The 26,971-nt window shown below is 40.6% G+C and overlaps 1 protein-coding gene across 1 annotated transcript in view; it reads left to right on the top strand.

The window, feature by feature from the left end:
• The window catches only part of POLR3B (RNA polymerase III subunit B), a 105,059-nt gene that overhangs the window by 8,749 nt on the left and 69,339 nt on the right, over positions 1-26,971 (top strand). The window contains exons 5-11 of the mRNA XM_045826370.1: positions 1,698-1,773; positions 4,278-4,378; positions 5,095-5,186; positions 6,372-6,489; positions 9,390-9,498; positions 19,587-19,709; positions 24,996-25,115. Of these exons, the coding sequence (XP_045682326.1) occupies positions 1,698-1,773; positions 4,278-4,378; positions 5,095-5,186; positions 6,372-6,489; positions 9,390-9,498; positions 19,587-19,709; positions 24,996-25,115 (739 nt within the window). The remainder of the gene's footprint in view (positions 1-1,697; positions 1,774-4,277; positions 4,379-5,094; positions 5,187-6,371; positions 6,490-9,389; positions 9,499-19,586; positions 19,710-24,995; positions 25,116-26,971) is intronic.

Below are 26,971 nucleotides of genomic sequence, written 5' to 3'. Positions count from 1 at the left end.
ACACACACACACACACACACACACCTGTGTTTCTGTCTCCCATCCATTTCTATGTATATTAGAAACCATGCATACTGGTAACCTCCAATTCCAATCCAGCTCTGTGAGGCACATTCTAACTTTCTTTCCTTTCGTATTTGTAACCTCTGTGCCTGACAGTGAGAAATCTGACTCTCATGTTTACACAGTATGTTTATTTATGTTTTCACTCCTGGAATATACATGAGATTGTTTCAGAATTGTTAAACATGCTTCTGTAAGAGTAAAATTGACTAATTAGATTACAGTATTTACATGCTGCTTTTTTTTCTTGTTATAGTGTCCAATCAAAATACTGTTTTCCAAAGTTATTTAGATTAGTTTTCTTCTCCACCTTTTCAGTGCAGTTATGTTACTCATTTGTAGTGCAGTAAGTTTTATATTCCATTTGAGTCAGCTCCCCTACCTGCCATCCTGGTTGATTTTAATTATGTATTTATTTTTAGAGTGTGCGAAACATTGTAATAGTTGTAAAAGTCAGGCCTTACAGAAAAAAGTATATTCAGGATACTGTCACTCCTCTCCTACTTCTTTCCATGCTGTTCCTGGGCATTTTCTGTAGGTAATGACTCGCATTAGTTTCTGCTTTCTTCTTCCTGTATTTCTTTTGCACAAATGAGGTCTTTCCAGAAAAAATCCAGGCATTGTCAATATAACAGGAGAGGTTTGCACAACAGCAATGTAACCTGGCAGCCAAGGAGAGCAGACTGGAATGCGCATGTGTGAACAATGACGACTTCACTGTACTAGTCAGTGGGGGTGGTAGACGCTGCTGAGTGAGCATGTGTACTGTGTGGCCATTGCATTCAAAATGACTGCATAAGTAGAGCAATGAATTTGTATCAAATTTTGCATTAGCTGGAACATTCCTCCACAGAAACTGATATTTGAAAGACTCAGAAGGCTTTCCAGGACCATGCAATGAGTGATTGGTAGCTTCATCACGACAATACGCCCACTCAGTTTTTGGGTGAAACATCAAATCATTCGGGTGACTCAGCCCCTTACAGCCCAGGTTTGGTGCTCTACAACTTCTGGCTTTTTCCCAAAACTAAAATCACCTTTGAAAGGGAGGAGATTTCAGACCGTCAGTGAGATTCAGGAAAATATGACAGGGCAGCTGATGGCGATTCCAACAAAGGACTTTGCAGAGTGTTTTGAGCAGTGGAAGAGACTCTGGGAGAACTGTGTGAGGTCCCAGGGTGCCTACTTTGAAGGGGACTGAAGCATCGTTGTCCTATATACAATGTTTCCTGCATCTTGCATCTTCAATAAATTTCTCTTTCGTGGTACATGGCTGGATACTTTCTGGACAGACCTTGTTTTTTCCTCTTACATGAATCATAATATACTATAGATACTCTTTTGCACTTTGCTTTTTTCATTAAATGTTTTTAGGGAGCTATGTTTCTAGTAGTTTTGTAAAGAGATTTACTCTATTCTTTAAAAAGATACTCTGATGGTATTTTCCCTCCTTTGTGAAGCTATAGGTACTATCACTTTAAGAATTTCTGCAATTATAATGTTTAATTTGTTTGTCATCCTCAGGAAGATAAGCATTTGTCAAAGCATAACCCTGTGTTTAGGAGGAAACTGTCTTGTTTGTTTATACGTTCTTTGGAGAAGTGTAATTGGTAACGGAACGATCTCCTTTTCAGATACCTCAATATTTACGTCGGGCTTCCTGACGTTGAAGAAAGCTTCAATGTGACTAGACCAGTGTCTCCTCATGAGGTGATTTTTAAACTCACTTTTTAATTTAATTGAGTTTGTTTGCTTTAACCCAAAGGGTCTGTGCCCTTAATTAAAAGATGATTTAAAAACAGGTAAAGAAACCTGTTACGAAACATAACCAAAATAAACAAACACTTGTATAATACTGTACTCTATTAGGAAACAATTCTGTACTAGTTTGTCATTTAATTTTATTAACTTGCTCTGTATATACCTGTGTCCTATTTATGTTGTTGCTGAGCCTTTTCGTGGTGTGTCCGCATCCCGTCGCCAGCCACTTGTGCCTGGCGTGGTGCCGTTTGTTGCAGAGGCTATTAGCGCATTTTCTGAGGGTCATCAGGCATTGCGTTAGGGAGAGGAGACTGAGGACTAGAAGCTCACGCTCTCGTGGGAGAGATGGATAAGAAGGAATTTCAGTACCAGAATTTGACAGAGGTGCCAGCAGAGGGTTATAGAACAGGCCTGTTGAGTGGCTTTTAACAGATACTAGACTTCTCTCCAAATTCTTTCACTTAAGTGTGCAGAATTGGGAATTGATTCAGTGAATAAAATGACTCGTAGGTTTGTCTGGTTTGTATTATTGTAGAGCTAAAATAGTGATTATGGAACATAACACAGGAATCTTTGATGAAACAACAGTTCAGGTGTTAGGTTGTATGGTGGTTGCCTAAGTAAGGTTAAACAGGAAGTATGAGCAAGTAGCCAGATAAATGGTGGTACTACATAATCACCAAGTATTGATCGAACGTTAATTTTGTGTCTCAACATTGAGAGACACAAAAGAAGTGAGACCCATATCCTTCCTCAAGGAGTCCATAGTCTTGTGGGGAGATTGACACAACCAAACACGTGACACGGGGACCCCAGGGGTGGCACACTTGGATGTCTGGAAGGATCGTGTAGGGAAGGTCAACATGTGAAGTTGTTCTGTGTAAGGAGCGGTGAGGACTGCGGGATACGTGTGCCCCCGTGTGGCCCTCCCCACTCCCTGTTCCCTTTTGCTAGGACTTCCCAAGGTTTTGGGAACTAGGCAGCCAATTAGCAGTTTGCAAGTCACCTAAACTACTTCACTGAGTTTGGAGAAACGAGAAGACAAAGTAGTTTGAAGTAGTTCAGGAAGGCTGACGCTACAATTGTCATTATAATTATTCTTTCTGATGTTGAAAAACATAGGTATTAGAGCAGTGGGGGGGTGTGCAAAGATTTACTGGACAGAGTTTGACTCGTGGAGAGATGGGGACAGTGGGAGAGCAGAGGGTAGGCCGTCAGGGGACCCACGGCAGGACTCCCAGGGTGCGGGTACCGCCGATCCCGCCAGCACAGCCTGCTGCCGTGATGAGAGAGACGGGGTGCACGGGCCCGGGAGGCACGTGGGGAGCCTGCAGAGGGGCCTGGAGTTTTACCCCGTCTGTCAAATTTCAGTTCCATTTGAAGGGATAAGTTTGTTAAAACCCACAAATGCTTGCCTACCGTGGACATTACGTTAGTCTTATTAATAAAAACGAGGTAATTGTATTGAGTTCTCTGAATCAGGCACCATTTTAAAATATGTATGTATACTCCTGGGAATTAAAATGATTCTTACTCCCATTTGCATAGGAGGAAACTGACATGAAGAAGGTTATGGGGAGCGTAAGCGGTAGAACCAGGGTAGAGCACAGGCAGTGGAGTCCGTGCTCTGCCCCACCACGCCACACCGCCTTCGGTCTGGCCCGAGGGAGGAGGCTCGATCTAATCAAACATGATATGAACAGTTTCTACCGGTCAGCTATAGGAACATCTAACATTCTTACATCTGTTTTAAAGGCTAAAAAAAAGTTTAATTATTTGGTTTAGTAGAAGTCAGAGAGGCGATTCAGCACCATGAATTGTAAGGTGGATGATCAGAGAAATTCGTTGTGGGGCTACAAGCCACCAGATGACCATCAATTTAATGGGGAAGTCACTGGATGAGGCTGACGAGGTTTCCTCCGTCCGGTCACGGCTCAGGCAAGGACTTTATTTTGCGAGCTACATCAAACTAAAGATTATCGGAGCAGTTGTAACCATCACTTGTTAAGGAATTTTGTGATGTGGTTTTGTTTATTTGGAGAATAAAAGGAAGTGTAGACGTATCATTTAAACTGCCTCGTTTGTGTGTGTGTGTCTGTGTGTGTGTGCTTTAACTGTCATTACACTGGTGAACTGTTTCGAATAGGCCAGCCACAGAGGTGTGGGAGCAGACTGATGACGGCATCAGATCAGCGAGAGGAGAACCAGCACCAGAATCTGTTCCGTGTCTGGGCTGGCAGGGGCGGGGGTGCTGCCGTGGGGCCTGGATCTGTAGCTGCCATCGATCCCCTGGAGGGGAAAGGAGGCTCGTGAGTCCCAGTGCCCTAAGGTTGCGTGCGGAACAGCTCAGTGTTCAAGGGCAGGCCCAAGTTCTGCTAAAGGAGGAGCTCTTTGGGGCTGTCAGGATCCTTTCCTTCCCTGAGAGGAGCAGTGACCATCTGAATCTATTTCAGTGCCGTCTGCGGGACATGACGTACTCTGCCCCCATCACGGTGGACATTGAATACACCCGAGGCAGCCAGAGGATCATCCGCAATGCTTTGCCCATTGGCAGGTGAGAGCTGATAATCGGTGTTAGAGCCGCACTACCTGCGTTTCAGCCCCGTGAGGTGGCCGTGAGCAACTGAAGTTCTCTTTGCCCCATTTCCTCATGGGGAGAATGTGGGAAGTGGCGCCTAGTTCATGGGCTGTTTTCTGGGTCCCATGTGTCAGTAGATACGAAGCACTTAGAAACTCTTGCAGTGCGGGCCTGTGAGTGGTGACTACCCTCTGACTCTACTCTTCCCTGACTTGCACATTGTCCCTCTCTTTTTCTTTTGGAAATACATTTTCAGTAATTTCTTCAGATCTCTTTCCCGTTCAGCAATTCTGTCCTCAGCAGTGTCGAATCTGTGATTTAGGCGGTTCATAGATATTTAAATTAATGCTTACATTTTTACATTTTTTCATTTCCAGAAATTTAGCTTAGTTCTCTCTCAAAACCACCTAGTTTCGACAGTCTGTTTCTCACACTTGGATTCACTGTGCTGTTTCTGCATACCTAATAAGAGTCGCTTCGTTTACCAGGAGTAAAGAGCTGCTGCCATTCCCGACTTTCACGAAAGCCTGTCTGCAAAGTTTTCTGTAACTGTCATTCCTCTTCCTTTTATAGTGTGTCGGAGAGGAGTGTAGACCTCTTAGAGATGAGCACAGTGCACAGTTCGCATTCTTTTTACCTTTGTGCCGGTGACGGTCTGTACGTGATGCTTCCTTTTGTTTTCTCTTAAACAGAATGCCCATAATGCTTCGTAGTTCAAACTGTGTTCTCACAGGGAAGACGCCAGCAGAATTTGCCAAACTGAATGAATGTCCTTTAGATCCAGGTATGTGTGACTCCTTGCATTAGCCCCCTGCCTTGTTTTTGTTTTTCTGGTGCTGTGTTCTTAGCATTTTTCCTTAAAACAATACCAGGCTTCCTGCTTTATAATGAACTTTGATAAAACTTTTTCATGAAACATCCAGAAATATGGTTCCATCTTTATTCTGTTAGTCCATATTTCTAAGAGATACACTGTTTCCTCTTCTATTTCAAGTTGTAAACTTTAATACCCCAAGTTCTGATTGATTGCTATGGTTTGTCAATCTTTTCTTTGTCTCTTTGCTCACTGGTAATGCTCTCTCGGTGTACTTAAAAATTCAAAACTAATCTCACAAAGTTACTTGTGTAGCTAGTCTGAAAATACTCGAACATCTCATTTCAGGCTTTTTTAAATGCAGTAACAGGGCAAAAAATAAGTCTCCTGTTTAAATTTTTTAAAATTACTTTTTTTTAATCTGTTTTTAGTCAGTTTATTTTAAAAGTTTGAAGCTTAGCACTTAACAGAAAGTTTCTTTTAATTCCTTTACTCACATTTCACATCGACTTAATTTATAGTTGCTTTAATCTACTTTCTTTGAAGTCGAGTTGATATAGAGTCCCAGAAGGTTTTGGAGGGAGGTTAACGAGGACGTGACTTTTAGACTACAACAAAATGATGCACAAGTCGAGTATGTTGCCCTGGTTTTACTTGCATTCCGGAGGTAAAATGAAGTCTCATTTTATCCCCTTCTGAATTTTGTGCAAAAATATATATGATAAATGTTTTGTGAGTTTTATTGAGTGTAGGATATCACAGAAACCTAGTCTGCCATTATCACTGATGTGTTACAAAACTTAGAGCAAATTTCAGTTTATATTAAAGATTATCAGTTATTTTTCTGCTTAAAAAATCTGAAGACTAATTTATTTAACACAATTATTTTCATTCACCTCTTACATGTGTCAGGTGCTGGGATACATAGGCTTCTAAGATACATTTCCTGTCAAGAAGTTTATTATCTTGTGCTTCTCTTGCATAAAATCGTGTGGCGACGCTACCATTAACTCATGAAACAGCATCAGTAGACCTCTTCGAATGAAGTGGGGGTCAGTGCTGTGAAGCAGCGGAAGAGCGATTCCCATCAGGAGGTGACTGAACCGCACTGTTTGAGGAATAGGGAGTGAAGCTCCTCTTGTTTCCTTTGGGCAGGTGGCTACTTCATTGTCAAAGGAGTGGAAAAAGTTATTCTCATCCAAGAGCAGCTGTCAAAGAACAGGATCATCGTGGAGGCCGACCGAAAAGGGGCGGTCGGTGCTTCAGTGACCAGGTATGGGAAGCAGAGGTGGCGTTCCTAAGAAATGTTGATAGTTCCATTAGTATCAGACGGCTGTCTTTTGATACGGAGGTACCCAGTTATTTTTCTCTGATAACAGCAGTGCAATATTTAAACTGTCTGTATTCAGTTTGTTGTGAAAGACTGTAAGCATAGAGTATTGATTGATCCCACTTCTGGGAATCTATCCAAAGAAACCTGAAACACCCATTCGAAAGAATATACGCACCCGGAGGTTCACAGCAGCATTATTTACAATGGCCAAGATTTGGAAATAGCCCAAGTGTTGATCAGTAGGCAAGTAGATAAAAAAACCTATGGTACATTTATGCAATGGAATGCTAGTCAGCTGTAAAAAAAAGAAGGACCTCTTACCTTTTGCAACAGCATGGATGGACCTGGAGACTATTATGCTAAGTGAAATAAGGCAGCTGGTGAAAGACAAATACCATATGATCTCACTTATATGTGGAATCTAATGAGCAAAATAAACTGAGGAACAAAACAGAAACAGAAGCATGGATACATGAGACAGCTGTCAGAGGGCAGGGGAGAGGGGAGCTTGAATGAAAGAAGGTGAAGGGGTTAACACAGAACATAGACGCACAACCCCTGGGCACAGACAACTGTGTGGGGATGGCCAGAGGGAAGCGGGCAAGGGTGGGGAGGCAGGGAGGCAAAGGTGGGGGAGATAGGGACATCTGTAATAGTGTCAACAATAAAAATAAAGTTAAAAAAAGTGGTCATTTAAAATTTTCTGTAATGAATGTGTGAGACATTGTTGGAAAGGCCACTAGTTATTTTAAGTTGAATTTTGTGTTAATTTATAGTATTAAAGAAACTTATAGAAAAGAAATACAAAAACACTTAAATTTTTCATGTTTCTTTTTAGTCTTTGACAATTTTACATGTGTATTCTGACTTATTACCGAATAAGTACATTTAGTGAATTATTTCATGGACTTACCATCATACTGTTTTTTGCAACAGCCACTTTCACAGCATACTCATTTTCCTGTAACAGCATCCCTTACGTTACTCTTCTAACTTCTTTTCTCTGGTTTATTACCATACGTAATTTGAAATTTGAAGATTAATGCATTTTGGGAAAAAAATTGTGACATAGTTAAGATGTCAGTATGTAACAGAATTTTTCTTCTAACAACCTGTGATGAACTGCATAACTCAAGAGTCTTCATTTTTCTTTCAGATAGAGAGGAAACTAACAATAAATAGCCATTTATTGAGTAGTTACTGGAATCCAGGCACTATACTAGGTGCTTTACATATATTTTTTGTCAGCTCAGTCCTCCAAGAGAAGTGGTATTATCTCTATTTTAGAGCTGAGTAGCGGGCCTCGAGAGCAGGGTCACATCAGTCATCAGAGGTGGCCAGCGTTTGTCCACAGGTCTAATCATTCGACAACCCAGGTCTTCCCACTACACGCAGTTTTCGAGACCATGGCAATCAGCGTTTGAATCCTCAAGGTTTTGGATGAGCAGTTACTTAGCTTCTCTAAGCCTTGGTTTCCTCACATGTGATTAGGAGGCGACACTTCAAAGTAAGTGTTACTATGTAGGAGAGTGGAGCTAGTATATGTAGATGGGTAACAGTATATACCAGGTCTGCCTGGAAAAAGTCCAGCCATTGTTACCATAAAGAGAACAGTTTGCGCTACATCTGTGAAACCCGGCAGCCACGAAGAGTGGACTGGAGTGTACGTGCATGAACAATGATGACTTCACTGTACTAGTCAGCGGGGGCAGTAGGTGTGCTGAATGAGGATGTATGTGTACTGTGTGGCCATCGCATTCAAAATGACTGAGTGAGTAGAGCAATGAATCTGCATCAAATTTTGCATCAAGCTTGAACATTCCTCCATGGAAACTATTTGGATGATTCAAAAGGCCATAGCTGTGGGCAACCGGTGACTGGCAGCTTCATCATGACAATGTGCCTGCTCATGCGTCATGTCTCATGCAGAGTTTTTTTGTGAAACATCAAATCACCCAGGTCCCTGTAACCCAGATTTGGTGCCCTGTGACTTCTGGCTTTTCCCAAAACTAAAATCACCTTTGAAAGGGAAGAGATTTCCGATCATCAATGAGATTCAAGAAAATACGACAGAGCATCTGATGGTGATTGGGAGAACTGTGTGAGGTTCCAAGGTGCCTACTTTGAAGGGGACTGAGGTGTCGTTGTCCTATATACAGTGTTTCTTGTAACTTGTATCTTCTTCAATAAATGTCTGTTTTTCATAGTACATGGCTGGATACCTTCTGGACAGACCTTATATGTAGCAAGTGATCAGTATGTGTTACTATTATCATTGAATAAAGCTTTGAAATATTTTTAAATCCACTAGGAACTTTAGTGTGGAACTTTAGTGTGGAACTTTAGTAGTAATCAATAGAAGGAGAAGCCTTAGTTTTTTCGTTGTTGTTGTTGGATTCACTGTATACCGAGACCGTAGGTATATTTTACTGGATTATTAGCATACCAGTTCATTTCTTCATAGTTCTGTCATTGTGGTACAGGCTCATTTTGGGGTTTTTTTCTTTGAATGTATACAATTGAGTATGAATATATGCCCCACACTGAATTCAAGCAGTTCAGGAGCAAAGTGAAGTAGGCCAAAAAGAATTGGTTCTTGTCCCTCATTCACACATAAAACTTCCACCGTAATCTCAAAGCCAAAGAAACATTTATAGTGTTTTAAAATGGAAGCGACAGGGACAGGAGAGGAGCTGTGCGTCTTTAAAAAGCACCTATTAGATAGGACCTTTCTGATCATTATTGATCATTTGAATCTTATTGATTGACAGACTTTACTATTGCATATGACTAGGTTGAAACTAAGTGGGGATGTTTAACCAACTTGTGTTTTCTTGTAGCTCTACCCATGAGAAGAAAAGCAGAACCAATATGGCTGTGAAACAAGGACGATTTTATTTAAGGCATAATACTTTATCAGAGGATATTCCCATTGTGATTATATTTAAGGTAAGGTTGCCGGTATCTACTGAAAATTATACAGAGTTTCTTAATTTTTAAATTTTTGATTTTTTTCAGTTACAGTTAACATTCAGTCTTCTGTTAACTTCAGCATCGTGGTTAGCATTTATATAACTCACAGAGGGGTCCCCTGATAAGACTAGCAGTACCCAGCTGACAGCACACCTGCTTATTATAGTATCACTGACCGCATTCCCCACGCTGTGCTTTATGTCCCCATGACTGTTTTGTAAACGTCAATTTGTACTTCTTAATCCTTCCACCTTCTTCACACAGCCCCTCAGCACCCTCCCATCTGGCAGCCGCCAGTCCGTTCTTTGTATCTAGGAGTCTGTTCTTGTTTTGTGTCTCTGGTTTACTTTCATATGTAATTAGAAATTTAGAGGGTAAGGAGATCTAAGAATAGAAAGATTTGTGGCATGGATAAGTTGTTAGTCTTGTAATATATTTTAAGTTGAAAGCTAATAAGAATAAGGTCCAGATATTTTTAAAAATAGGAACCAGTTTTTAATGGATATATTATTAAAAAAATCCAAAGGTACCCGAGGGTTTATAGTGATGAGTAAGCCCCCTGCCCATCTGTACCTGATCACATAGCTCTGCCCAAAGATAGCACACTAGTCTGTGCACGCGCAAGCACATGAGCATAGAGTACGTTTTTGTTGTTTTGTTTAGCAACATACATTGCGTATTGTTTTGCCCTTAGCATTTTTTTTGTAGCTTACATCTTGGAGGTGGTGTTACATTACTCCATACAGACCTGTATTCTTTCCAGCAAACTTCCTTTATGTAATCACTCCCTCATCAGTGGACATATCTCTCTCTCGCTATTGTGAAACTGCTGTAATATCATGTCACACACGGGCAAGGATATCTGTAGGCTGAATTTCTAGTAGTGGGATTTTCAATAGGGCAAAGAATGTGGACCAAGGTCATTGTTCTTTTTTATGGACTTCTGGATTCTGGTGAGTTTCTACATAAACATGACTCTTCACTCTACAACTGGTTTTTTTTTCAGCTTGTTTATGAATTACTGGCTTAGAATCCAAAAGACAGTCTTACAGAATTAATTTCTAAATGGTATCTTCTCATATAATTGTATAGAGGCTTATTTAATTTGTCCTGAGACTTAAATATTATGCAAATTCTATGAACAGTTAGAGTATGAGTCATTAAGCAAAACAAAAATAGTTGATCGTGTATCATAGAGTTGGTCCTCAGTATTCACAGATTCTATCTTTGCCAATTCTCCTAATTGCTAAAATTTATTTGTCACTGCAAATCAGTGTTTGGGGTGCTTTTACAATTCTTCATGGACGTGCACAGGCCCAGAGCTGGGAAAAATTTAAGTCACCAAGCAGGTACTTTCCCAGCTGAGGTCAAACAAGGCAACACTGCCTTCTCATTTCAGCTCTTATACTGTTAAAAACTGCCCCTTTGGCAGTCTATTCAGTGCCATGTTTTTTGCAGTTTTGTACCTTTTGTTGGTGGTTTTGCTCCTTAAAAGGACCCCCGAATATAGTGCTGAAGTGCTGTCTGGAGTTCCAAGGTGCAAGAAGGCTGTGGTGGGCCTTATGGAGGAGATATGTGTTGGATAAGCTCTGTTCAGGTGTGAGATACAGTGCTGTTGACTGTGACATCAGTGTAAATGAATCACATATATATTACATAAGGTATCTTTAAATACAAACACGTGTAAAACAGGGTTCTGTATTAATCAGTTGAAGAAAATGTAATCAGAGGCTCACAGAACCTTAGCAGTATTTCCCCTAGAAACAGTGCTTCAGTATTCATTAATTCAGTGTTTTGGGCAACTTTGTAGAAAACATCTACTGTGGATAACGATGATCAACTGTATATGGGTATTAAATGAATCTTGATAACTAGTCAATGGAGATAAAAAGCTCAGATTACCTGAGGAAATACTGAAGGGATACTGAGTACTTCAAATCATTTTAGAGGTTGATAATACTCATTTCTCATTATTTAGTTTCACTTCAGAGTTAGGTATTTCTGTTCAACAGTTGATAATGGTAGTGGAAATATTCTGTGGGTCGTGGTGAGAGAAAACAGAAAGAGATCCTCTGAGGTGGAGTTAACTAAGTTGGTTAAAAAGGGAAAACATTTGGCTGTGAACCTTGAGGAGTGAGAAAGGAGCTGAACTGCCCCATTGAAGCTGTAACCAGGTGGCAGAGCATAGGGGTCAGGGGGCAGATGGGTCTCCTCATGTAAGGGGGCCAGAGAGCTGTTGCTAGGAGTTGTCTGTGAAGGAGAGAGAGAGACAGTGAAAGAGACACAGAGAGAGAGGCAGAGAGAAACACAGATGTGAGAGAGAAACATGGACTGGCTACTCCCCATACCAGCCCCGACTGGGGATCGAACCTGCAATCCAGGTACGTGCCCTGACTGGGAATCAAACCTGCAACCCCTGGTGTACGCGACAACGCTCCAACCAACCAAGTCACCCAGTCGGGGTTATAGACATTTTTTATATGTAGTAGAGCTCAACATGCTTTACAGTTCTCTATCTTTTTTTTAAAAGATTTTATTTATTTGTTTTTAGAGAGAGGGGAAGGGAGGGAGAAAGAGGGAGAGAAACATCGGTGTGAGAAACATCTATCAGTTGCCTCTTGCACACAACCCAGGCATGCACCCCGGCCAGGAATCGAACTGGCAACCATTTGTTTTATGGGACAAAGCCCAGCCAACTGAGTCACACCAGCCAGGGTGTTTTTGAGTTCTGTAAATGAGATTGTACCATTATTTTGTTTTTAGGATGATGATGATGATGTATTATTATTATTATTATTATCAGGGGGCCAAGGAGAATTCATAAATATACCTTATTACCTTCCTTTGAATTTTATATATATTTTAAGCACAGAAGTAATTTTGGCCTTTTTTGTTGGGATCTCACAGTACCCAGTGCAGTGTCTTGTGTACATAATTGTGTTCAGTAAAGGAAATTTTATTTATATAAAATTACATTTCCAGCAGAGGGCAGTATGCTCCCATGTATGAAAGGAATTTTTTTAAAGTTTTTGATGCTTGAAAAGGTGCATAGGACTACCTTTCTTACACTAGAAATTATAAATTAATTATGATGCATGTAATGTATCACTCACATGGGAAACGCATCACTAGATGCATGACAATCAAAAAATCATTATTAACTAATTTTTTAGCTAGATGACAAACGCTTGATAAAATAGTCTCTCGTCAAGTTTATTTAATATGTATGCCATAAATGTATATATATATATAGCTGACTTAAATCCTTTTTTATCATGGGCTATTAATTATGTACATTTTTTATGAGATTTCTGACTTGTTCCTTTCTGATTATAAAATAGTTCTTGCATTGTAAAAATGTAGAAAGCTGCCAAAAAATATAACTTTATGTGTGGATATAGTTTTCCAACTTTTTTTCCTTTGCTTTTGTGGTATACACATCAATTTTACTTTCTTTACTTAACTGTGAATTGTAAATAGTTTCCCATGTCTGTAAATATGAGTGTACACATTAGCTTTAGTAGGTACTATGTAGAAATTGCACATGTGTGATGTATTTAACCAGTTTCCTGTGGCGGGACATTAGGTGTTATTTTTTTCCCAAGGTTTTCACTCTTATGCACGACCCTGGATAGCCTTACACATGCATGTCTGTGCATGTTGCTGATTATTTTGTGAGACTTAATTCCTAGGAGTGGAATTACATCCTTTACAATAATTTTGGTACATGCTGCCACGTTTTTCTCCTGAAATGTATCCAAGTCTACGTATAATGTGTATGATACATAGTGTATCATGAGTATATCAGAATTAAATATTTTTAAATTTCAGTTCAAACTTTTCAGTTTAAATATTCAGTTCAAATTTCTGCCAATTTTTTTTGGTTTCTTACTCTAGGGATATTTTAACAATCTGGTGGAAACACGTTTGATACTCACTATTCCGGGGGTGCCCACCCTGCGGCCCACGGGCCACATGTGGCTCGGGGTGGCCGTGAACGTGGCCCAACACAAGATTGTGAATGTACTTAAAAAATGACGAGTTTTTGTGTGTGTGTGTGATTACGTGTCACAATGTATTTACTGTGTGGCCCAATGCAGCTCTTCTTCCAGTGTGGCCCGGGACGCCAAAAGGTTGGACACCCCTGACCCATCTGGGAGGTGCACAGGGTACTGGATTGCTTAGGATCAGACAGATCTAGGTTGGATTCCAGCTTCTTAACTCGTAAGCTGTGTGACCTTGGGCAAGTGTCTTGACCTCTCTGAGTCTTGGATGATTCACCTCTCCAGTGAGAATTTCATCCGAGAGGACAGTGGTGAAGAGCAAATGAGATCATGTGGTGTTTGAAAACCAAGACTGCCTGGAAGGAGGACGCTCTTTCTCTGTCCTTAGTTTTCCTTGCACGTTTCATGTCGGAAGCCCAGAAAAATAAACTGGGATACCAGAAAAGTCAGATCATTTCTCTTCTTCTGTTGTGTGGCCTTAACAGAGACTTTGACAGTCATTAGGACTTGATGATTGTTGATTGTAACCGACAATTGGCTAAAAGCGACAGAAGCAGCAGGGTTCCCAGAGTCCATGCTGAGTCTGAATATGATGGACAAAGCTTTTAAGACCTAAATCAGCCTTATTTACGTACTTGAATCACTACAAAGGTTCTTCTGCCCATGAATCGTCCCCACTTCACATTTTGCATTCACACGTATTCAGCGGTTGTGCTATGATGGCATCTGCAGTCTGAAAGTTTTTGCAGAAAAGAGGATTGAGTTTCAGGGGGATGCTTGGCATTGTTTCCTGGAAGCCAACATACTGAAATTTTTGGTATTTAAAGAAAAAAAATTGCCCTGGCTGGGTACCTCAGTTGGTTAGAGCGTCTTCCCGGTAGTGCCAGGGGTATGGGTTCGATCCCCAGTCAGGGCACCTGCAAGAACCAACCAATGAACGCATAAATAAGTGGAACAGCAAATCGATCTCTCTCTCTCTCGCTCCTCCTCCTCCCTCTCTGAAATCAATAAGTAAATTTTTTAAAAAAGAAAAAATCACACAGTTAAAGAGGGTCATCACAGTTCTTTTATTATCTGCCAGGAGTGCTTTTGGTAATAATAAGTTGACTTCTGTCTACTTTAAAGAAAAATTAGAGATTTCTTAGTATTAGATACTTTAAGAAGTTATCCCCTTTCTTTCCTTGATATAATTCAACATATCACCATTATCCTGCATATCATTCTGTTCTGCTTGTTAGTATTTGTCCTTCTGTCCTTTAAAAGTCACACTTTTGGTCACACTCAGTGAACATCCAAGCAGAAGACCTCATGCCACTTTTCAAAGAACATGTCTCCTTATTTTCGTTCCTATTGCTGGTGGCCAGACTGGGTGAGCTTGTGCTGAAATGTATTTTCTCTGCTGTTTTTTCATAAGGTTATTATATAGCACTCACTTTTGATTTAAATTAGGCGAACTGATTTCAGATATCTAGAGTACAAAGAGCACTATGTAAAGCTAGTTTTCAGATGCCCAAATTATGTCTGTAGAGCAAGATGGTTGGGCATTTTGCTGTAGTTTCCTTAGCAATATGTCATTTATTTGTAGCTGTGACTTCTGAAGGCTAAATAGTCATAAAGTCAGTTTGGTCTTTGGAGCTGGAGCTCTTTGGATGATAACCTGGCTGAGTTATCACCCTGTATTTCAGGGTATTTGAGACTCGGGAAGAGTTTATTCCTTTTAGAGGAAAGCTTTGTCACTGATCATTTTTTCTACACATATGGTGTCATTTACCATGTGCTTGGCATGTCTTTGCTTCACAGCTTAGAAATATTTGGAAGGCCCAAGCAGTCTACTTAGATCCATATTAGGCCACTTGAGAATTCTATGCAATTATAAAATTATTCCTTAGATTTAGCATCAGGGCAACTTGAAGTGGCAATCCATATGTTAAGTGAGGATGGACTTTTATTACAACATTAATAAAGACCAAAATAGGCAATCAAGTATACATCTTTTTCACGTGGAGATTACTGAACTAAAAATTAATTATTAAAATAATCTAGGTAGCCGCTAGTTTAGATGTTTTAGGTATTAATGTGTCTCAAGAAAGGGGGCTGATCCAGAAAGCTACTGCCATTTTGGCTCCAGGATCCTGCTCCTGTCTCAGTGAGACCATCTCCTGCTGTATCCTTTTGCATGGTTCATGTGGTGTCTGTCCCCCACGGATCCCTTTTAGTGTCTGGGCTTTCCTCGGAGAAGTGCTGTGCATCAGTACAGAGTTTTACATCTAAAGATTTTAGAGAAAGGTGCTTAGATTCCACAGCAAATTAGTTGCCCTAGTACTCTTTCTCTTATATTTGGATTTCATGGAAACCCATGTAACATTATTTTGAGAGATTAACATGTAAAATGTAACTTATATTCTATTAAGGTTTTCACAGGGAGCCATTCCTCTCTGACATTCGTGACTGCACTTGCGAGCCGAGGAGAACGTGTAGGTGGTCCTACACGTACGCTATCCCCATCAGAGCCGATGCAGCTCAGCATGCGTGATCGAAGGATAAACTCGTTTTTTTATTGGTTTAAAAATTAAGATTGATAAATTTCGACATATATTTTATACCTATAAAACTTTCAAAAGGAGTGTCCTGTCTGTCAAAGGTAGCCCCCAGTGAATGGGTTATTTACTGGTGCAGCAAAATACATGTAAATCTGTAGGTTTTTGGGTCCATAAAACATCTTGAAAAATTAGCAAGACATTTATTGTGTAACTAAGCTTCCTACAAACCATCGTATTTTAGGAAGGAATTTGATGTGCACATTCCCATGAGACTCAAAAGTCAGGTAAACAGGTGGGAATAAAGACCTATTGGAAACAAATGCACACTGCCCACAGCAGTGAAAGCAGGAGTGTGACGAATAAGGAGAATTGAGAAGCAGGACGTAGGAGATGCAGGAGGGAACAAATAATAATACATTGTGAGTCTGAACTTGGATATAAGCTCCCCTGGTGCCCGGTTACTAACTCTCATCCTCACTTAGGAATGTTTACATTGTTGAGAACTTTCTTAGAAGCGCCCTCCAGTTTCTGGGTTGCCACCAGAATGCTTGATGTGCATTTTGCAAAATCACCTTGAATCTGACCAAGACACTAGGTCAAGGAATCTGAATTGCTATTTCTTATGGTTTACATTTATAAGAAAAATTTCCTTCACTGGCAAAGGATATCACTGATCAATATTATTAATGTCCAGAAGTATAAATGTTGATTTTCATCCTAGCCAAGAATATTAAGTAAAAACAAGGAAAGGAAAGTAAGACCAGGTTTTTGTTTAACGTTTGAACAAAGGCAATAGATTCCTGACACCGAACAACTCTGGGAGCAGCCACTCATAAGCACCTGTGGGCTAAGCGGGCACTTTTCAGAGACACAGGAAGGAAGAAGAAAATAACAAGGGGTTCTTTACCTTCAGTCTGGCTGGAGGTGGCAGTCCCACCCCAGTCCTGCACCTTATACTGAAAAGGACATGGAAGACTGCCTTCACTCGGACTCTGGAGGTATTAAAGGAAAGCCATTCTTTCTAGCACAGATGGGACTTTTTCTGTTTGAGTTTCAAAGTTTGAACTCCAGATAAAACTTTGAGAGTTGCATACTATTTGCCACACTATATTTTAAGTCTTTACTTGTTCTAATGTGCAAACAAAAAGAATGGAAGAAAAGGAACGGAGGAGGAAGACAGGGAGGCAGAGGGTTACTTACCAAATTTGGCCCTGAAGGACGCCCCTGGCATCTCCCCTTCAGCGCCGTGAAGCACCACGTGGTGTGGCTCCCCAGCGACAGCAGAGAGACGGCGTCTGCAGAACCTCCACTCTGCCCAGGTTGTAGCCCGGTGCGCCGACTCCTCGGGGGAGAGAGCCCCCAGGTGCTGCAGTGGCTCAGTCATCATATATACAACTTTTATCAAGAATTAGGCACTGACTAGATATATTTAAAAAAATATATAGTTTGAAAACCTGATCTGCTTTGAACAGAACTGGCATATCTTTATCATGCTGTTGATTTTTAAGTTAAGCTTCCTAGTGCGTAATGACTTTGCACTATGGAAAATAAAAATAAGTAAAAATTAGGACGGATCATTTTTAGGAGTGCTCTCCTTTAATCCATGAAAGGCTAAGTGTTTCACTGAACGTGTGTAATTTTTAAATAATGGAGTATATGTTCAGTGCCCAGTTAAATAAATGCATCATTTCAAAGTAGAGATAAAAATAGACAAAAATTAAGGCACAAAAAAGAGATTTGTAGCCTGAGACCTTCTTTATTTGTTCACGAAATAAAAATTTTGAACAAGTTATACACTTAAAAAATGTTTTTAAGTTTAAACAGTAGATTGAATCCCAGAACTTGGTCTCTCAGTGAATCTATGCTGTATAACAAATCAGAGCACTGTTTCTGCTGGTCAGGGATTTGGGAGTTGCTTGGCCAGGCAGTTCTAGCTCAGGGTCATTCATGAGTCAAGATGTCAGCCAAGGCCGCAGTCATCTGAAGGCTGAATTGGAGCTGGAGGGCCCCCTTCCATCATGGCCCACCCACATGGCAGCTGGCCTCACCATGAGTCTTCCCATAGACTGCTTGAGTGTCTTCAGGGCAGGGCTGCTGGCTTCCCCCAGAGGAGCACCGAGAAACAGGAAGCAGGGAGCTGCAGTGCCTTTATGGCCAGGGCTCCAAAGTCATACACTGTTGCTTACACGTTTTTTTTCTGTAGAGGTAAGCCTTTAAGGTTAGCGTACACTCAGGGGAAGGAAAATTAGTCCTTGCCTTTTGAAGGGGGTGTCAAAGAACTGGTGGACATTTTTTAAAGCACCACAGTTGGCCTGAAAGGGACACAGCATATATTTAGCTCCGTGTGAAAAAACCTTCAAAACTTTAAATAAGTCTACATCTGATCCTAAAGTATCCATGTCACATTTACAGAATACAACTAAAACTCAACCGTAGAATTTTGAGCTGGAAGAGACCTGGTTGTGTCCTCTTGTTACAGAAATGAGAAAACAGGTCACAGAGGTGACGTGACAGTAGTGGTTATTCGGGCTGTTGTTAGCACGAATAGCACGGGCTGTTGACAGCACGTTAGGACAGACACCTCGGAGAGGTGCCCTTTGCATCGTGTGCTCAGGGTGATGTTCTTGACGGTCTGTGCGATGGAACTCGGGATTGAACTTAACCTTTCCCTCTTGCGTGTGGACGGAGAGCTGAGAGCCAGAGCATCAAAGCCTAACGAGACGTTATCTCCAGTTCTGTTTTCTCTGCATAGGTAAAGTAAAAATTTTAATGCAAACATCACTTTCCCCTTAACTTCTAAGGAGCAGATGATTTCTCCGCCAAGAGAGGGTTAGTGCGATTTGCTCTGTTTCTTGCTGTGGCAGAATTCCAGGCCAATGTGTGAAGGAGTTAGCCTTCACACCATGTGGAATCTACAAAGACCTGCATTGCTGGCTGCCACCTTGAAACACTTAAGATAAGTGGGTTTCTTAAACCTGTTAAGTGTGTTCTTAGTCTTTAGAAGATCTCTTTTAAAACCTGCATAAAGCAGCGTGGTGTCTCTAGAAGAGAGGTGAAACATCCCTTAGGAAAAATTCTTTTAGCCTGAATGCAAGCAATTTGGCAATTTTCAGAAAAATCATTCTTTTGACAAAGCTGTTTATTTTCAGCACTGCACATTTTCCGATCTGCTCTTTGGCTGTCCCTGTGTGTGTGTTTCTCAGTGTGCCTTTGTATCCACTGTACCTCCCTGCTTCCTTTTTTCATGGTGAAACTCACAGGATATTTATAAATTTTAGAAGATAGTACACATGCCAAAAGTGCTTGAGAATGTTTGTTTTCCTCTTCCTAATCAGAATTTCTGTTTCAGGTTCTTCTGCAGCCTGGGCTATGGCTGCCAATGCCAGATGGCACCATTTCTGAGGAAAGAGCTAGCTTTTGCTTAGAAGTAATACCCACAAACAATGCCAAATTAGCATAAGCAAATGTCAGTGAGTTAACACAAAGCCAACACTCTCTCTCTCTTTTCTCTCCGTCCTAGGCCATGGGTGTTGAGAGTGACCAGGAAATCGTACAGATGATTGGGACGGAGGAGCACGTGATGGCTGCTTTTGGGCCCAGTTTGGAAGAGTGCCAGAAAGCTCAGATTTTCACACAGATGCAGGTGTGTCTTTTCATGTTGTCCTTTGCCATGAAAGGGAATCGGAGATTTAATGCTGCTCATTGATAAAGCATGGGGCGCAATGAATTTTGGGGATGTAGATTTGGGAGGGGTGTGGGGCAGATGGAAGAAGCGACAGAGAAGCTTCCGTGACTCATTTCGTAGGGACTGGAGGAAGGAGAGCGCCTAGACAAATCCTCCTCCTGCGGTGTCCAACTCGGAAGGGCGATGTGTGGCCAAGGGGCTTTCCTTCTGATTGGACAGGAAGTATTCTCTTTTTTCCATGTTCGTCTGAGCTATATATATTTTAAGCTACAGCAACTCTAGTGTAGAAGGCTTTATTTTTTGCATTTCTCTTTAATATACATTTTCACTCCCTACTTCTAGTTGCTTTTCACATCTAGTTGTATGTGATCCCCGTCCCCTTTTCCTGAATTCCTGGTGTTACCAGCAAGAGAGGCCCAGGATCGGAGACCCTTTACCAGTCCAGAGCCTTCACTGACCTGCTCAGGCACTCCTGGTTGGAACCTGGGGATTTTACACGAGGCACGAAGATGAAAACAGGGATGTGTATGAAAAGCAGCCATACTCAGGATTTTTAGCCCCCGTTTGTAAAGTGCTTTGCTAAGTGGAACTCAGTGATGACACTCCTGAGAGCCGTCCTGGGAAGGGGGATTCCTCCTGTCGAAGCACAGCGTGTTCATCCATCCCCATGGATGCCGTCTATTCTGTGGGTTACTTCCAACAAGGTATAAATTCCAGGCTGCTTCTCTCCTTGCCACCGAGGGTGCTCGTGGAGGTAGCATTTTCCCACTTCTGTCTGTTAGTGTGTGCTCTGTAAAAAATCACATCCACCTTGATATTTTCAAAGACTGAGTAAACATTTAGGAAGGTTATTGTCATGTGTAAGTGTACATAATCTAAAGCACAAATCAGGAGGGATTATTCTCATCACTGACTTTCTCTTTTTCTGCAGCTAATTAATAGTCCACTGTAGATATTCAATAGGCAGCATCAGGAAAAGTTGGTGGGATTTGAGAGATTCTAATTTTGGTCTTTATTGAATGTGAAATAATTTAGTGAGCATGAGCTTTGTCACAAACTGAAGTTGTATTGTCCAAGTGTTCCTAGAACATGAAGAGAAAAGTGTTAAGAAATACCCAGGAATTGGCTCCGTTTGAGGGATATACTCAGTTTGCCTTAATGATATCGCAGTGGATGCAGTGAGATCCATTATCCGTCTTATAACACACATCATCCTTGTTGGTCACGTGATTCTGCATCGTAAAGCAGTGGGCTGGAAAACCGTGCACTTACTTCTCTTCAGTAGGTGCTGACAGAAAGTTCTAGCTAATGAATCAGAGAGGTTCAGTGAGAAGGTAAGCGGAGCGCACAGCCACCAGGAAAGACAGACGTTCCTGGTGGAGGAGAGCAAGTACAGGTTTGCGGCAGCTGTGCTCTGTGCGCTGAGTTGAAGCGTAGATTAATTACTCGCTACTAATAAAAGGTGGCAGAGACACAAGTATCCAAAACAGTTAAGTTGAACATAAATTATGAGTTAGGACAATGTGAATATCTTACGTTATTCTGAATGAAAATGTAGTGAGAACACTTTATCTTGTATAATAGAATTTTTAACAATACGGAATTTTAGTGGACTGCTTGAAACCAGTGTTTTGTTTTTAAGGCTTCCCTTTTAGTCTCCTTTTGTTCCGCTCACAAAGCCTTTCTATGCTGTATTTGTAATGTACATTTTACACCATCCTCGCCATGGGATCTGGTGTATAGAGAAGAAATTATTCCTTTTTTGGGAGGGTAGGATGCAGTAGGGTGTCATCTTGGCCTATTTATGAACTGATTGGGCTCTTGTCCTCACACTATGAAACCCTGGCAACATTATTGGATATTCTAGCGAAAAAGTGACTTCCTGCTTACAGTAGAAGGAACACCAGGTGCCCCTGTGTTCTTTTGTTTCTTCCTCAAAGAAGTGAAGCATCTTTAGCTTTTCCCCCTAGGAACGGGAAGACCAGAATGTAATGAAGACAGCTCAGCTGAGGGGAAACCACACTGTCTGTCTATTCCTGGGCCCCACCGACTGTTGACCTGCTTTAATCAGTTACTGGACTTAGCGACTGCTTGCTGCCAGGTTATTGCAGCCGGCATTTTCTGGGTCTGTAGTGTGCCTTATGCTCCAGTGGCCTGCACAGGGGTGATCCTTGGTTTGATGTTCAGACACTGCACTTGCCATTAGGAATCAAAGAAAAAGATGACATAACATTTAATAGGAGAGACGTATACATAAATAGACAGTTAAAACGTAGCATTACCCAAATGCTAATGAAAGTTTTCAGTTTTTATACATAAGGAATTAAATGAGCAGAGAAAAAGGAGTGGAGTTAGGAAAGTCTTCAAAGAGGAAGGGATACCTCATCTAGGCTTTGAAACATGGAAAAGAAATTTCTCAGGCAGGTAATTGGGGACAGGACTTTTAGGATAAAGAATCAGGGATCCCAGCCCTTTCTTCCGATTTTCTGACTAACTGGAAGCCAGTTTAAAAAAAAAAAAGCATTCATTGTTGTTACGAAGTAGTAAGAACCACATGATCCTCTTCTTTAAAAACTTTCTATTAAAAAATTTTAACAATTCAAAGTATGCAGAACAGTATCATGAGCCCTCATGTACCCGTCGCCCAGCTTCAGCACTTACAGACACTTAGCCGTTCCTGTGTCCTCTAGCTCTTCACTTACACTCTTCACTCATTACTTGATTAGTTTTTACTATTTCCTTTTTTAAGGTAAAACTCATATATACCAAAATATACAAATCCTAGTCATATAATTTTTATAAGATATAAAATATTGTTGCCCTGGCTGGGGTGGCTCAGTGGACCGAGTGCCAGCCTGTGAACCCAAGGGTTGCCAATCGATTCCCAGTCAGGGCACATGCCCGGGTTGCAGGCCAGGTCCCCAGTAGGAGGCGCTCGAGAGGCAACCACACATTGAAGTTTCTCTCCCTCTCTTTCTTCGTCCTCTTTCCCCCCTCTAAAAATAAATAAGTAAAATATTTTTTTAAATGCTATATTAAAAAAATAAAAAATTGTTATTACCTCAGAAAGTTCTATCATGCCCCTTGCTAGTCATTTTATGCCTTCATCCTCTGATTTCTTCCTGCACTGTTTTGATTTTTTCACCATAAGTTAGTTTTGCCTGCTCTAGAACTTTATATATGTGGAATTATGCAATATACACTTTTTAAAAAGATTTTATCTATTTATTTCTAGAGAGGGAAGAGAGGGAGAAAGAGAGAGAGAGAGAGAGAAACATCAATGTGCAGTTGCTGGGGGCCGTGGCCTGCAACCCAGGCATGTGCCCTGACTGGGGATCGAACCTGCGGCACTTTGGTTCGCAGTCTGTGCTCAATCCACTGAGCTATGCCAGCTAGGACTGCAATATACATTTTTAGTGTCAAGCTCCTTTTGGTTGAGCACATTCTTTGAGATTCATCCAAGTTGTTCCTTTTCGTGTCCTTTATCCCTGTAGTTTGTTTCCTTGCATTGCCGAGTGGTGTTCCGTTGTGTGAACACACTGCAGTCTGTCTTTTCCTGTCGATGGACTTTAGGTTTGCTTCCCTCTTTGGCTATTATGAGTAACGCTGCTATAAATAAGCATTCCTGTACAAGTCTTTGCCTGGACGGGTCAGGATTTCTCTTAGATAAATACCTAGGAACAGAACTGCTGGATCAAAGGGGTTGTGTATAATAGAACTTTTATAAAATTGGAACAGCCGGATCTCTTTCCAAAGTGATTGTGCCATGTTGCAGTCCCACTGGCAGTGTGTGAGGGTTCTGACTGCCTCACACCTTCACCGACATTTAGCGGTGTCGGCGGTCTTCTTAATTTTAGGCATTTTCGTGGGTGTTCGGTGGTATCTCATTGTGGTTTGAATATGTATTTCCCAGATGACTAATGAGGTTGAACACTTTTTCAGTGTGCTTATTTGTTTCCCGTGTGAAGTGTCTGTCCAAATCTTTTGCTCCTTTTCCTTCCTGAGTTGTCCTTTTACTATTGAATTTGAGTCCTTTAAATACCCTGGGTATAAATCCCTCATCAGGTTTACGCGTTGCAAGTATTTCCTCCCAGTCAATTGCTTCCTTGTTCCTTATGTGTCTTTTGATGAGTAGTCTTTAATTTTGGCAAACTCTAATTATCAAGAGGTTTTTCTGTTTATTCGCTCATCTTTTATAGTTATTGATTTCTGTGTCCTGTTTAAAGAAATTGTTGCCTACTTTCAGGGCAAGAACATACTCAACTATGTTTCTTTTAGAAACTTTATACTTTTCTTTTATGTATTTAAGTTTAAAATTCATCTTAAACTAATGTTTCTATTTGCTGTGAGGTGTAGGGGTCAGGTTTTTTCACTTTGGGGTTTTTGGTTATTTTAGCACCATTTGTTGGAAAGACTTTCCCTTGCCATTGAATTGCTTTGTCACGTCTATCAAAAATGAACTGACCACAAAAGCCCGGGTTTGTTTCTGGACTTGTTCTTCTCTTTCAGGGATCTGTTGTCTGTCCGTACCCTAGCTAGCATCGCACTGTCTCTCACTGTTGCTTTGTAGTGAAATCAGGTAATGCAAAGCCTCCAGTTTTCCTTTTTCAGCACTGTTTCAGCTATTCCGGGTCTTCTGCATTTTCATGTAAATTCTGGAATCAATTCATTTTTTATTTTATAAAAGCCTGCCAGGAGTATAATTAGCAATTATGATGCATCTGTTGGTCATTTTGGAGAGAATTTTAACAGTAAACCATCTTAACACTATTAAATGTTCCAGTCAACGAAAATGGCATAGCCATCAATTTATTTTGGTTTTGTTTTTTTCTCAGCAGTGTTTTGGTTAGAGGTCTTACATGGTGTGATAACTTTTTGAGGTGGAAACACTGTCCAAAAATATTAACTGTAGGCTGTGGTTTTCTCTAGGTAGAAGATTTATGGCTATTATATATTTTTTTCACTTATCTGTATTTTTTAAATTTTCTGCAATGATTATATATCAACTTTATAGTAAGGAAACAAATGATAAAATAAAAAAGAACCAGTGTATTAGATAATGTATAATGCTGTTTTGTCGTTGATTTGTGACAAATGCCGACTTTTAACTCGCCCACTGCAGCTTTCTCTATAACCGGGGTCCCTGTCTGTTTTGCTTATACTGTTATGGATGGGTAGGTGCTTACTAAATTGTCTCCGGTGACATCATTAAACATTATTATACTACATTCTGTTTTTTTGTAGGCACTGAAATATATAGGGAACAAAGTGAGAAGGCAAAGGATGTGGGGAGGTGGACCAAAGAAAACCAAAATAGAAGAAGCAAGAGAGCTCCTGGCTTCTACCATCCTGACCCATGTGCCAGTGAGTACCTTCGCGACTGTGAATGATGACTGTGGGGCCTGTGCATGTCTGTTAAAAAACTTTTTGAGTGCCAGTTTATACTTAAAAGTCTAGTTCCTAAAGAAAAGAGAGACTCCTAAAGAGGACTAGATCACCGTACTGTCAATAATCTTCCATTGTCAACAGTTTATTTGTACTGGGAAAATGTTTGCTGTATTGGAACCACCATCATCATCATGATGTTTATTCTCTCCTGGTTCTTTTTTTAATGCATAGTTTTTTTTTAACCTGCATGTGTCTATTAATGCTGTACTACATTTCATGGTTTCAAAGTACAAAGATGGTATCTTAGATGTTTGGGTTTTTATTGAGGCATAATTGGCACAGAGCATTATATTAGTTCCAGGTATACAACATAATGATTTGATTTTTGTATATCTTGCAAAATGATAACCACAGTAAGTCTAGTTAACATCTGTCACCATATGTAGTTATAGATTTTTTTCTTTCGATGAGAACTTTCAAGATGTACTCTCTTAGCAACTTCTAAATATGTAGGACAGTATTATACACTATAGTTGCCATGCTGTGCATTATATCGTGTTGACCTCTTTATTTTATAACTGGAAGTTTCTACCTTTAGACCCCCTTGTCGTAGACGTTTTAAAATAACTTAAAACAAGTTTACAGTGGCTTGCCCATATAGGTATTCTTTATTGTGATAAAATATACATGTAACATAAAATTTACCATGTTAAGTTACAGTTCTGCGGCAATCTCATTGTCATGTTTCTACAATAGATGCTTTTCAGTATACTGGATGAGTTCATCTCCTAGACCTTGAACTGTGGAGTTCACATTGTCTAGTCTCAGTGGAGATGCTCAGGTTCAGGCCAGCTGGGTTGATTAGCCTTGTCACTCAGCTGGTTAATGGTCAGAAAGAGAACTGGAAGGTACCTTCTGACCCTCAAACTAGTGCTTAATATTTACTTTTTTTAAACATCATTAAACAGAGATTGGTCGTGTTGGCATGTCAGCAAGAGTGATCCTTCCCCCACTCTTTTTTTTTTAATCCTCTTCCAAGGATATGTTTATTGATTTTAGAGAGAGAGTAAGAGAGAGAGAGAGAAATTTTGATGTAAGAAAGAGACATCGATCAGTTGCCCCCTGTACACACCCCAACTGGGGATCGAACTGGCAACCTAGGTATGTGCCCTGACTGGGGATCGAACCAACAATCTTTTGGTGTGTGGGTCCAAGCTCCAAGCAACTTAGCCACTCGGCCAGGGCTTCTCCACTCTTATTTACTATGTTTGCTGTACTTTTTAAGGTATAGAATTATTTGTTAGACTGTCTTATTAACCAGGTAGTCTGGTTTATGATGAGCTACCATGTGTGCTCTTCATAAGTGATGTAATTCAAGGGTTGCAAGCTCTGCCTTCAGGGGCTGATTACAAATGATGGAAACTCGAGGGATCTGTGGGAATGGACAGGGACCACTGAAATGCATTCAGATCTCATCTTATTTATAACGCCTTGTTAGCCAGGTAATACAGGTCTCCGATTCTGCCCTTTGGCTGCCATTTATTTTTATGGGTCCTTGATCTAATTGAAATAATTAGAAGTCTTAATGTTAAGACTTTTTCTGACCTGAATTTTAAACTTGGGTGACTGGAAAAATGGTTTAAAACTTGAAATACCAGAAATGAGAAATGGAAACAACGAAGGCTTTGGGGCCGGAGATTCAAGGGTTCAAATCCTGGTTTCTTACTTCCAGGCTGATTTACTTTGGGCCAATCTTAACTTTTCTAAGCTTCAGTTTTCTCATCTGTACAATGAAACCAACACCACTTGCTCACATGGTTGCTGTGATGATG

The sequence above is a fragment of the Phyllostomus hastatus genome, unplaced genomic scaffold (genome assembly GCF_019186645.2).
Source record: "Phyllostomus hastatus isolate PE091 unplaced genomic scaffold, TTU_PhHast_1.1 phas_scaffold_755, whole genome shotgun sequence".
Classification (NCBI taxonomy): domain Eukaryota; kingdom Metazoa; phylum Chordata; class Mammalia; order Chiroptera; family Phyllostomidae; genus Phyllostomus; species Phyllostomus hastatus.
The sequence above is the reverse complement of the archived record's forward strand: the minus strand, read 5'-3'. Positions and strand labels throughout refer to the sequence as shown.